At 31.0% G+C, this 14,017-nt stretch overlaps 2 protein-coding genes across 2 annotated transcripts; one reads left to right on the top strand and one right to left on the bottom strand.

Annotated features, from left to right (window-relative positions):
* Window positions 5,023-7,410, bottom strand: LOC109362963 (mediator of RNA polymerase II transcription subunit 1-like). The gene is made up of 2 exons (XM_019609072.1): window positions 6,022-7,410; window positions 5,023-5,403 (listed from the first exon to the last, which is right to left on the bottom strand). The coding sequence occupies exons 1-2, from the start codon at window positions 7,273-7,275 to the stop codon at window positions 5,230-5,232; spliced, it is 1,428 nt and encodes a 475-aa protein (XP_019464617.1). The 5' UTR covers window positions 7,276-7,410; the 3' UTR covers window positions 5,023-5,229.
* Window positions 9,813-12,548, top strand: LOC109362953 (pectinesterase/pectinesterase inhibitor-like). Its single transcript, XM_019609060.1, has 3 exons — window positions 9,813-10,381; window positions 10,669-11,220; window positions 11,623-12,548. Exons 1-3 carry the CDS (start codon window positions 9,901-9,903, stop codon window positions 12,369-12,371), a joined length of 1,782 nt encoding a protein of 593 aa, XP_019464605.1. The 5' UTR covers window positions 9,813-9,900; the 3' UTR covers window positions 12,372-12,548.

Raw genomic sequence — 14,017 nt, 5'->3', positions numbered from 1 at the left:
ATTAGTAAACAAATATTATCTAATTAAAATTGTTATTATTAAATATTTTTCTGACCAATCACACATCCTAGTATATGGAGTACCACAAAGATATGGTGCAACAGATGTGTTTTCCCATGAAGGAGACGTACATTATATTTACATGATTATGGGCAATACATACTAAGTAGAAGATACATAGCTTAAAGATAAGAACAGCTGTCATACGAAAGAAGAAGAAAAGGCAATAGAAAACAAATAAGTTGCTAAATATTCTAATATCATATTTAAACGGATAATGTACGTTATGAGCATTGAAAAACTAAAGTTAATGATGATTGAAAATGAATTGTGGATGATATAGTAACAGTGTAAAAAATTCTTACAGTGCATATATCTTTTTCTCTTATTATATTCTATATCATATCATTCATGAGTTAATTAAGTACCCCAACTATGTTTTCATTTGATTCTTGAATCATCATTTATTTTTAAATGTATCTCACAATTTATCCTATATTTTTTGCATTTCACAATAAAAAACAATGTCCATGTTTTAATACGGTGAGACGATTCCTTTTATCATGTTTAATTTGTTCAAAGGAAATCACTTACAAAATTATAATTTGATTTTTATAGTAATTTGAGCATTAGACAAAAGATAACTCAAGGAATAATACATAATTCTTAATTTTTGTTACTAGATTTTGTCCATAATACTAAAAGAAGAAAAAGACGGAATACTCCTACTTGTTCATTTTGCCAACCCTTTCCTTTACCTTTACAAAGACTAATTTAGTAAACTTATATTATTATGGCTAATGCTTATGCATATTAAACAGTACATAATCCAACAAATATATACACACGGTCTCAAATTAAATTAGTAGTTAAGATCCATAATTTTGTTTTAACATATTTTATATTTATCAAGAATTTATATTTTCAAAATACATGTTATTTTTATCATCTCTAATTAATTAATTGTCAATATTGATCTATAATAATTACTTATTGACTTAAAAAACAGATTGACATGCACACCTCTCTAAAATAACTTAAGTGATAACAATTATTATTATGAAATTTGAAAATAATTGACATGAATCGTTGAGTCTTATATAAATGATCAAGATTTAAAGATAAATGATCAACATGTAATTATCAACTAAATTTTAATCTTAATCATTTATGTCTGGTTGTATGACTGATATTTATTATTCTTATTTCTCATAATCTTGTAAATATAGTGTTGATCCAATTATTTACATCAATTATTTTTATTTCTTATAATAACATTTGTTTTTCTATGAGTCATTTCCTATATATATTTAATGCAAAATCTTAATATAGTGGGTAGATAATTGAGTTCCTTAAGCATAATGTCAAAATCAATATCTATTGTGTGTAAGAAAAAGACTTTGTTAAGAGAAGATGTATACATTTTGATAATCTTTTTGTCTTAAATGAATTAACCTATAGTTATTGACCAAATGATATCCTTAATAAGAAAAAAGGCACAAGAATATAAATGTGGTACGATCAATTTTATTGTAAAATCGGTGAATGAGACACTTATTAAAAATACAATACTCTTACCCATGTATTAGTACAAGTGAAAACCTTTGCAAACTGTCAAACCGATCTATTTAGGCTAAACCATTTGGGACAAAGACATATTAGAAAACAAGCTTAGCAAGATCATTTCAATTTGCTTTTAGTAAATACCCATTTTAGTTCATTATTATATTTTTTGACTTTACCAGTTTAGTCATTTAAAAAAGAAAAGATCCAAAAAATTTAAATATGAGTCAAATTAGTCCTTTTATGAGTGAATTAGTACTCAATGATGTAAAGCATACTAAAAAAAGACTAATTTAACCACATTTGAAATATCTGGGGACTATTTTAAGTCTTTTCTTTTTTGAAAGACTAAACTAGTAAGGTCGAGAACTATGAGAGACTAAAATGAGTATTGTGAAGACCCATTTTTGTCCGGCCTAGAAAAAAACCAAAACTTTTTCAAATAAAAAATAATAGAATTCCAAAAATAGTTCTATAAAAATAATAAAGAATATATTATATTAAGGTTCCTAAATCTGAATGATTAGGTTAACCAAACTTCAAATTTAGAATAAGAGATCAAACCAATTATATTAAGGTTCCTAAAGTGAGTAGGTTAATCAAAATTCAAATTTAAAATAATTAAATTAAAAAAAAAAGAATTTTTCAAAAACAAATAAAAAATGCAATAAAAGATAACTTCTAGAAACTCATACATTTGCCCCTAAAAATAATTGATAAAATGGTTTTATTTTATTTATTTTAATTTTTACGAAATTATAATATTAAATAAATAAAAATAATTAAAACTATTTTTATGAGTTTTTATAATTATTTTCGGATTTATTAAGGTAATTAAATTAAAATGTTAAGTATATTCTGTTAACAAACTTTCATTTGAAATTTTAAAGATAAGAAATAATATTAAAATATGTTGGTCAAAATTGTGTTGTTGGGATTCCTAAAATTAAGTAATCGGATGATAAATCGGTTAACCTAATTTTAAAGATTCAGTGGTTAAAATTTTGCTAAAAATAGAGTTTGGGTTAAACAAAAAAACTACACTATAAATATATTGTGAACACTAAAAACACAGCAAAATTACTTTGAAAAAAGCACAGAGAGTGTACACGTGAGAGAGAAAAAAGCCAAGGGATCGAGTACATGCGTGCCCAAGCTCCGTCATACGCTCCCTCCGCTAGGACAAACTACCACCGTTGGATTTGTGTGATAGTCATAGTTTTGGCTTTGACTCCAGATCATCCAATCACAAGATGAAACCTCATAATGGTTTCACCATAACCCGTTGCACATGATCCCCATCCCGTGGGAGCATGGGATCCAGTGTGTGCAAAACAACACTTCGTCCTGTGCATCCTTTTGGTCCACCATCCAGCACGTGCCGTGTATCCAGGTGAAGTAAGACTCCATACTCTATCCCACACATAATCATACATGTTTATTTCTTTTTTGTAGTATGTTTATATTTGTATTTGTATAAGATCTAATAGAGATTAGTCTATAAATAAAAAAAATATTTTTTTGAATAAAAAAATAACATTTTTTTGGATAATATCAATAAGTAGAAACCAACAGAATCTCTTTCATGTAGCAATAAACTAACAATTTCTTTTAAGAACTTTATTTTTTATTTTTCTTTCTAATTTCATAATAACGTTACTAAAAAATATTAATGAAAAAATTATTTTTAATAAAAAATTGAACATTTTTTATAAATAAAACATGACAACAAGTATTTTTCAAGAATAAATTAATTTTGAGATTTAATCAAAGATGAGAGAAGGTCGACATGGAAGCCTCTTTCTTATCAGATCATATTCGAAAGGTCACGCTACGCCGCTTCTTTTCAACAGATTAAATCTCAAAATCGATTAAGTTCTATTTTCATAATTAAATAAATGACAAAAATTAATCAAATAATTTTTTTTCACCAATAAATAAACATGCAAAATAAATTTTTTTGATAAAAATATATTTTCTTTAATTAAAATACACTCGACCAATAAACCATTTTCTACTCAAAGAACTACGTAAGCCTTGATTCTCTTAATTTGGATATGCAAGACCATGGTCAATCTTGTCAGACACAATAATAAAAATAAATATTTTTTCTTGTTAATAATTACTTAATTAATCAGACAATTTAATAATAAAGTCATATATTTTAATGAAGGGTACTGCTTAAGGCGGGCGGGTAGGGTGCTAATACCTTCCCTACCTCGTAACCGACTCCCAAATCTGGGTATCAAAAATCCAAAAGCCCATGGTAATTGGACTTTAAAAAAATTTCTACATTTTTAACTATAAAATGTAATAACGACTCTAAATAAGTTGTGCAGCTGAAAATCGGGGCGCGACAAGTATTTACTCTAAAAATTAAAAAATTATAGAAGTGAAAAGCAACAAATAGTCCCAAACTTCTATGATAAAATGAAAAGAATATAATGAGAAAAATAAAAAGGAAGAAGAACCACACTTGTTGTCCTTGTCCATCTGAAGCTCTTTAATCCACTTTAATCGGTTCAAAGATATGCGAATTTCTTTCCCATCATGTCACCCACACCCTCTATGTAGTCATGCATAGGGTATTTGATTAAGTGTATTTTTTAATCTATTTATTTGTTTAATTAGATATGATTTTTTTTTCATTTTTTATATTGGAAGTTCATTTAGCCAACAATTTTATTGGGAAAAAAAGCCGTGAAACATAAACAAGACAGAACAATAATAGTTAATCGATTATTTGTATAGTTAATTAATTAATTGGGTAAGTGTTAATCGATTAACTAGGTAAGTGTTAATCAATTAGCTAGTTAAAAAAAGACATGTTTTACACATTTAACATATGTTGAAATTGTTTTACAACATGTGTTTATTAGTCAGTTAGTTAGGTAAGTTTATTACCTATTCATGTAATATAAATAACGTTTTTTCATGACTTGATTAACAATGAGAAATATCCATAATATTCATTTTACGCTTTTGCAATATTTTTGCAATATGGTATCACAGCCTTCATCCTGAAGGCTTTGGCCACTGTTGTACATTCTCTATAATAATTATTATCTTTCTCTTCCAAAATCCAATCTCCTGAACCAAGGCAGAATTTCGCAGCACAAGGGAGGCTGAAAGAACGCTGGTCATGCCTCCACTTTAGTGCAGGATTGATAGGCTATGGTTTTTCCCCCATCCTAGTGTTTTGGAGATTCTATTTTAGGAGTTGCTTGGCTCAAAATCTCAATATGCTTGAATGGATTGGGTTCTAGGAATATTTTCTAGAGATGGCACAAGTATATGGCTCTTATAGTTAAGAACACGCACTTGAGGTAGCTAATAAAACTAAGAGGTTCTATGCATCCATTCCTTCAAACCTCTACCACCCTACATACCAAACAACTAAGAAATGGTATGTCAAACAAACACTAAATATGCAAATAATGTAAAACACATGAAAGATCATAAGTAGGAAAAAAATATGCAATTCATATTAAGTTCAATTCATTTCAAGACACAAGCTATAATGGAATAAACTGTATATAGAAAATCATATGAAGGGCCACAGCAACCAAAAGCAGTCACATATCTAACCCCCAAAGCCAAGTGGGGGAATGGTTTAAACCTATATAAAGTAAAACTTAATGGAAAAAATTAGAACCAAAAACATTCCTATTCAGCCATTTTAGCCAACCGGTGAACAGTACTTTTCGCAATTCTATTACTGGGATCAATCTTCAGCACAGTCCTCAGGTCTTCAGCACCAAGTTTGTACTTTTCCATACTCTCATACAAGAGAGCTCGCTGTACGAGGACAGATACATTGGCCTTTTCATTTTCAAGAACCTACACATTGTAATACATATCAAAATACACTTCCTCAAAAGTATATGGTGATCAAGAAATATACAGTGGTTCATTCTATCATAGCGGCAACCTAAATATTTAGTGGAACCCATGGACTAGCCATTCATCCTAAAGTTTACTTTTTTTATCTTATTTCGTAAGCATCTTTGAAAAGCTTATCGAAATAAACTCAAAAGAGCTTATAAAGGTTACAAGCTATTTTCATAAGCTCTTCCAACCAGATATTTAGTTGTTTCTGCGATAAAATAAGTCCAAATAAGTTCACTATAATATCCTCTAAAAGCCCGTAAATGACAAGGGAGATTGGACAACATCCTACCCTTGTTTTGATCACTATTTATTTTCTCTCTTCTTTGTCTCCAGCTTTTAGCAAGTTAATTCACAAACAGCATAACAAATTACAGCTAGCTTATTCTTTTTCTCGGGGCAGAGACCATCCTTTTAATTTATCAAACAATTCAATCCTGGCAACTTAAAAAACTACCTTACAATCCATAAGCTTATAATCTGCAGAAGAGAAATCGTAATACAAAATTCAAATATTACACCAGCAAACAACTATTACTAGCTAGTCAATACTAAGATATGATAGCATACCTTTGTACAATCCGCAACTGCTTTCTTATACTCTCCAACTTCTTTGTAACAAGAAGCTCTGGATGACAAAGCCTCGAATGTGGCCGCACTATCCCCGGCTTTCTCTAAAAGGACGACAGCCCAAGAGAGCCATTTAATAGCATCAGCAAACTGGCCATGCTTGTAACTGTCCATTCCCTTTCCTTTCGCAGTCGAACCTGATATCCCAGCAGGAGGTGGTGGAAGCCCTTCAAGCTCAGTAGTAGAGCCACCCACATCATGGCTTCCCCCACCAAAGTCCGATTCCAAACCCCAATCATCCATTTCGGAAGCAGGCTGCCCTCCAGAAACACCTCCAGCCGATGTCGTGGAAGCCGAGAAAAGCATGTCAATTGGATCACCACCACCACCACCATATGGCTTAACAGGAGGGCTCTGATTCGAGGCCGTGAATCCACTAAAATCAATGTCAATTCCTGCACTACCCACTGATGGAAATGAAGCAATAGGGGTTGATTTTGAAGCATTCTGAAAATCTCCAAAACCATCATCCTCATAATCAACCTTTTGGGGTTTATTAACAAATGAATTAACACTACCAGAAGGCTTAGATCCAATACCACTACCCAAAGAACTAAATGGATCTTTGTTATTATTATCATTTTTATTAGAATTTATCCCAATTCCACTACTCATAGAAGAACCACCAAGATTGGAACTTTTATTAACATTCCCACTATTCCCACTAAGACCCACAAAATTAGGCAAAGAATCTCCCAAATTCCCCATAGAAAATGAAGAGTTTTTGTTGGAAGGTGGAGTTGCATTTTTTAGAGGAACATTGAATGAAGAAGAAGAAGAAGAAGAAGAAGTTTTATTAGGACCTTGACCCAAAGCAGAACTAACCAAATCACCAAAAAGATTAGGGTTTTTATTATTGATGATTCCAATAGTGGGTTGAGTCTGTGTTGATCCCCACGTTTTGCCGAAAATGTCACCAGCCATGGAAGCGGGTCGACCCGGTAACCCGATCGGGTTTGTATGAACCGGTGCGGGTTGGTGGGTCCATGATGGCTTGTTGGGTTGCCATGGTTGGGGAGAAGGGGTAGAATGGGAATAAGAGGAATTGTTGGGGTTGGGTTTTTTATGATCGTTCAGTGGTTTAGATCGATTGGATCCGATACCGAGATCGAAATCGAAGTTGAAGTTGTTGAGAGAAACTGAAGATGAAGAAGGTGTTTTGGATTGGTTAGATTTGGTGTAATTGGAATTCATATTTGGGATTTGAAGGGGAAAACGAGGAATTTGAATATTGAAGATGAAGAAATATGCAGAGAAGGTTCGTGATGATGATGATGAAGTTTGATTGGATCGGATGAGAGAGAGGGTTGTCTCAACCTATTTTTGGTCTCACCAATTTCAGATTCATTTCCTTCTTTCATATATTTTAAATTACTTTTTTTTTCTTTTTTGGTATATATTCCTCACATTTTCGATAAACAACTAATTTATTTTGGAATATATAATTGTTCTTTTGCTCACCCTGAAAATATAGTTACACTTAATGATGTAAAAATCGTACAAGGTTCAACGGAAAAATTGGTGAACCGGATCCATAACCGGTACGGTACATATGTTGAATCGGCCAAGTATCAATACCGATCAAAGATTTAAAGTTGTTAAAGAATTAAAGTTGTTTATTTATGTGAATTTTGAGTAGATTATAAATATGAATTATAAATTTAAGTTACCTATTTGATTTTTTTTGTTATAAGTTTATATATATATAAGCAGGTATGTCCAATTTAAGCAGCATGTGATTTAATTACTAAACAACCGATGATTAAACTACTATCAATGTTGTATTCCTAATTACTTTTTTAAATAACTAGTAACATTTCTGTGTGTCATCCACCACTATATTATAAAATGTTATATTTCTCCTTATTTATCTGTATTCTGTAGAATTTTATTCATATTTATCTGTACTAGTGTATTAGTTGTTATCTTCATATAAATAGTGGAAAAATTATGAGAGAAATAATATATTAGGAAAAATAATAAATATCATCTAATTTAACAAGATTGTATATAAATTATTGTTTTAATATTTTAAGCTTATTTCTAAGTTATTTTGGTTGGATTAGTTTTGGATAAAGTTAGGTTTTGAAAAAACAATTAGACACATTCCACTTTCGTATTTGTCTTAAATAGTGCAACATAGTGGTCCTCCATTTAGGGTTGGCAAGTAGGTGAGAATGACGTTAATACTGTTTTCCACAAGCATACGAGGACAATTTTTTTTTGTTTATAATTCAATTACTAAAATTTATTATGAAATAATAATAATAATAATAATGTATAACAAATGATTATAAAATAATAAATATATACAATTAAAAAATAAATATATAAAAATTCATATATTGTGTATTATAAAATTTGGTTTTACCTATAAGTTATTATCATGGGACTCATTAATCACCGTTTAGATTTTTTGTCATCCTTACCTCCATTTCAATTTAGCAATTTTTATTGCTTTAGCAATGAGGAAAAATAAAAATAAAAATACATTTTTTACTCCATGATATTATTTGTAATGATGAAAAGATCTTTAATTAGAAAATAAATTAAGTTTCTATGGTTAATCAACGAATTATGGAAGTTTTAATTTTTTATATATATTTCAAAAATGAAGATTCCTGACTTAATTCATAATATCCTCAATTTCAATTATTTATTTTGATTCTATTCAATTCTAAACTATATGCTTCCTAAACAATATTCATTCTTTTAATATTTTTATTTCTAAGGTATTTTATGGGATCATTTTTAATTATCTGTTTTGATTTATTGGAGTGTTCCTAAACATTAGTATCATGCTTAAATTTTGTATTTCTTTCATTATTTATGTTATTAAAAAATTGTGGAATTAAACATAGAGTGGCATGATTACAATTCTCTCTTTTGTGAAACCCACCTTTTATTGATAGTTGTGCGTCGATCGGCACTTCGTGCTTATCGACATACATTTTTGTTTTTTGATATGTATCATTTTTGTGCTACATTTTTTAAAGAAAAATAATTTAATATAAGAAATGTTACATAGAAATTTAATAGAAACCAAAGATGTAAGAAAATTAATCAAATATATAATTGAAAAAGAAAAGATAAAAATAAGAAAAGGTGTGAAAAAATAATGATATATCGTAAAAAAGAATAAAATTAATATTTGAAAGTTTATGATAGTTATTATTAGAGGAGTTATAAAAGGGTAATTTTTGTATGTGAAAAATCATGTCATAATAGTTATTTGTAGTTTTTACTTTATATATAGAGATAGATGTAGTTTTGACTTTATATATGGAAGAAAAAGATATAAATATATAGTATAGATTAGTATAGATAAACGTAAAATTAGAAATTATAAAAAAAAAAATTTGAGAAAATATATTAGTATAGATTAGAATAGATTAATTAGTTACATATAACAAAAATATAATATTACTCTTACATTAAATTGTAGTTATACATTACTGCAAGGACCATGCATGCAAATGCAAAGCATAAGAAATGAGGCAAGAATTGAAGGGTTATACATATATTAAGTGCACGATTCAAGGGTATCCTCTAATCCATTTTACCCTCTTTTATTTGGTCAACAATTAAACGATAAATTATAGCAAATAACTAAATTTCAGTTCATCTTCACGTGCTAAGTTTAGCAATTATGAACTTTCACTCCATATCTTGTGGACATTCTCTCATTCATGGAGAGAACCTTGTTCTATAAATACCAACATTACCACAATGTTCCATTCAAGCAAGTTCCTCGGGCTTTGGAACCATCATAGCCCAGAGGGACAAAAATATATTTTTTAATTAAACTGTATAGTGATCATGGCCGGAAACCAAGAGGGTAAGAAGAAGGTGGCCGTTCTCGGCGTGTCCGCGGTCCTTCTTGTGGCCATGGTGGCCTGCGTGGCCGTGGGTTTAAGCCGCGGCGACGAAGGCGGTAGTGAGGAAGAGGGAAAGGGTATTGTAAAAAATCAAAGGAACGTTGAGATGGTGTGTCAAGCAGCAGAATACAAAGAAACTTGTCACAAAAGCCTTGAAAAAGCATTAGATAAGGACACTGATTTGAAGGGACTTATCATAGCTGCTTTCAATGCAACTGCTATTGAATTGTCTAAGCAAATTCACAATAGCACTTTGTATGATGAGTTGGCCAAAGATAATATGACTAAACAGGCTATGGATGTGTGCAAGGAAGTGTTGGGTTATGCTGTTGATGATGTTCGCAAAACTGTTCATACTTTGGACAAGTTTGATCTCGGCAACCTCAATGAATATGCATATGACCTCAAGGTTTGGCTCACAGGTAATGCGATAGTAGTCATTATGATCATTGCGATGCAGATTGCAAATGTTACAGTCTAATACGGTTGTGTTGTAGCCGATGCAGCTGCATCACTATGATTCGATGTATACCGCACTTATGGTATGATTTGGTTGCGGTACACATCAAATCATAGTATCTACACTTAGTATTATCAATCTATATGATGTAATAGTGCTCATAATGGGTAGAGGGGATTTCAAAGCCTATTTGATTTTCACAATTTCTGTGATTTAATTCTCTTGTTCTACACACCCTTTTGATAACAGGTACTCTCACCCACCAATACACTTGCTTAGATGCATTTGAGAACACAACCACAGACGCTGGGCAAACCATGACCAAGGTGCTGAACACTTCAATGGAGTTGAGCAACAATGCCATTGATATAATCAATGGTTTGTCCCATCTATTCCAGGGTCTGAACTTGACCTCATTCACCACTAGTCTCACAACTAACACTAACAGGAGGCTTCTCTTTCTTCCCCTTGTGGATGACATTGGTGTCCCTTCATGGTTCACTGAAGGCCAAAAGCATTTCCTTCGAGTTCCTGGACTTGGAAATGTTAAGCCAAATGTAGTTGTGGCTCAAGATGGGTCTGGCCAGTTTAAAACACTCACTGAAGCTCTTGAAACTGTTCCTGCAAAGAACAAAGAGCCTTATGTGATTTATGTCAAGGCTGGTATCTACAAGGAGTATGTTACTTTGAATAAGCATCAAACCCATGTCACTATCATTGGAGATGGTCCCACAAAGACCAGGTTCACCGGCAACAAAAGCTACAAAGATGGTCTCCAAACTTACTTGACATCTACCTTCAGTAAGTACCAAACACTCCTCTTTTTATTACTTCACTAAATAAGGAATAACCAGTAAGATCGTAAGATCGTGAGGAATTCTATAAAATTAAAGCAAAAAAATAATATGTAATGACACTTTTATTCTTTTATATGCAATGAAATAACATTTTTGTCGTTGAAAATAAAAGGCGAAACAAGAAACCCTTTAGAACTGAAGAGGATTATTGATCATACACAAGGTTTTGAATCTGGATCCGCAAAAACTACATATGCCCAATTGTGATGGTTTTGGAGTTGTGAGGGAATTGTATGGCGAACACAATTTTGTTAATAATTGTCCAAAACATCAAAGTTTTGGGAGTTTCTAATACCCTTTGAAGATCAATTTTAAGTGTACGAATAACATTACTCTTAATTGACAGGTGTCAACGCGGCCACTTTCACCGCGAAGGATATAGGGTTTGAGAATACAGCAGGACCAGATGGGCATCAAGCAGTGGCACTTCGAGTGACAGCAGATAAGGCAGTATTCCACAATTGTCACATGGATGGTTTCCAAGACACTCTCTACGTGCAATCACAACGTCAATTCTACCGTGACTGCCAAATCACAGGCACCATAGACTTCATCTTCGGAGATGCATTTGGTGTGTTCCAAAACTGCAAGCTAATAGTGAGAAAACCCAACAGCAACCAAAAATGCATTGTAACAGCAGGAGGTAGAAGCAAAGTAGATAGTCTTAGTGCTTTGGTTTTCCAAAGCTGCCAATTCACTGGTGAACCAGCTCTATTAGATTTACCTCAAAAGATATCATTCCTTGGAAGACCATGGAGAAATTACTCAAAAGTGGTTATCATGGATTCTGATATTGATGATATTTTCAACCCTGAAGGGTATATGCCATGGGCAGGAAGTGCATTTGAGAGCACATGTACCTATTATGAGTACCATAATAGAGGTCTTGGTGCTGATACAAGCAAGAGGGTTAACTGGCCTGGTGTTAAGGTTATTAGCCTTGTTGAAGCTTTAGATTTCTACCCAGGAACGTTCTTTGAGATTGCTAATGAAACTCAACGTGATAGTTGGATCTTCAATACTGGAGTTCCTTACAACGTTGGTCCTTTCCCAATTATGCCACTTCCAGATCTACCCATTACACAGTTTAATTAAACATTTCTTTTATATCATCAAATAGTTCTATTTATATATGTAGCCATTGTTTTATTTGTTCATGCATGCATGCATGCATGTTTAATCCCTACCCTTCACTTTTGATTATATTAATTATTGTTCGTCTATGATCAATAATTCATGCAGTGCTATTTGTTAATTGAGTTCTCATTCATTCATTCATTCCTTCTTGCTATTCATATACTTCAAGTAGAATTCCAATTATATGATTCTGTATTCTCACTGTATTGTAACTATTAGTGAGGAAATTTTTCATAGACGTCATCTCCTATTATAATATGTGTGTGATGTTTTTATTTTTTTTACTTATACACCTAGACCGTCCAAATTGAATAAATATTGTTATTGGGTTAATTATATCATTAATTAATTAATTAAGCAAAGTACAATACCTTAATTTTAATTGTGGTTATTTATTAACCCATGTGTTTCATAATTTTTGTAATTGAACATCAGTTTCCTTCACTTCGACCATTATTCACCTTAATCATCATACTGTCTTGTAAGCTATAACTCTCTTTTTTATTTTTTAAATTAGTTAGGGTTAAACTCGAAATCATAACCACATTCACTCCATTTTTTAAATATTTCATTGTAATGATCAGACACCTTATCATTCCTCCAAGGGATAGTATAAAAATAACTTGATACAATTTGATCAAAAAACATCGTTTAATCCACATTGAAAACTAATTTTAAAAAAGAGAAGAAATGATGGGTGAAAGGAATGAACAATAAAAAAGGATATAATTTGGAAAATAAAGTGTATTGGGTTTCTAAAATGTGAAAAAAAAAAGGAATAATATTGAGAAATTGAAAATGTAAAAAATATGTACTAAAAGGAGTAATTGATTAATGTATCATTACCCAATATTAATTATACAAAAGTTTCTAGTGAAATGAATTGAGAAATAAACGAATAATGATATGTAGTAGCTAATAAGAGAAGTAAGTATAATATCACATTCTTCTTCTTTAATGAATGTTGGATTATTTTTTTTATTGTCACTGATTTTCAAATTAAACCTTAAAATAATATTTCAATTTTTTTCTAATTGTCATGAGTCAAGAGTTGTCATTTTATATTGGGCCAAATGTAAGTAATAGATCGTCTACTCCCCTATCTCAAACTTGATTTAAAAACTTGTTGAACTACTCATCTCATTGTTAATTGGTATTGACATAGAACCTTTGATATGATATCAAAGTTGAAGTTCAATTACTTTCCATTTGTCATTCGCAAAACGATACCCTTTAATTATGGTATATGATATGCCTATATGGAGGGGACATCAAGAATTAATATGATATCAAAATGATTTAAATATTTGTTCATCTACTCTTATATCATTCTTAATTGATTTGTAGATATTGTATGTTAGAATGAGGATGATTCTGTAGGTGAATTAATCGATTATCACTATAGTTAATCGATTATCTACATAATTGCTTCAGTTAATTAAGCTGAATTTTGTATACAATAACTGATTATCAACAAAGTTAATCGATTATATTGTTAACAGATTTTTGTTTTGTGTTTTCTTCTCTTTTGTATAAAATGACATTCTTATACCTTTGTACTTCATTGAGAAAATAATAAAAAATGTTATTATTTTTCCTTTTCT

This window comes from Lupinus angustifolius, chromosome LG01, assembly GCF_001865875.1.
Source record: "Lupinus angustifolius cultivar Tanjil chromosome LG01, LupAngTanjil_v1.0, whole genome shotgun sequence".
In the NCBI taxonomy this organism is placed as follows: Eukaryota; Viridiplantae; Streptophyta; class Magnoliopsida; order Fabales; family Fabaceae; genus Lupinus; species Lupinus angustifolius.
The sequence above is the reverse complement of the archived record's forward strand: the minus strand, read 5'-3'. Positions and strand labels throughout refer to the sequence as shown.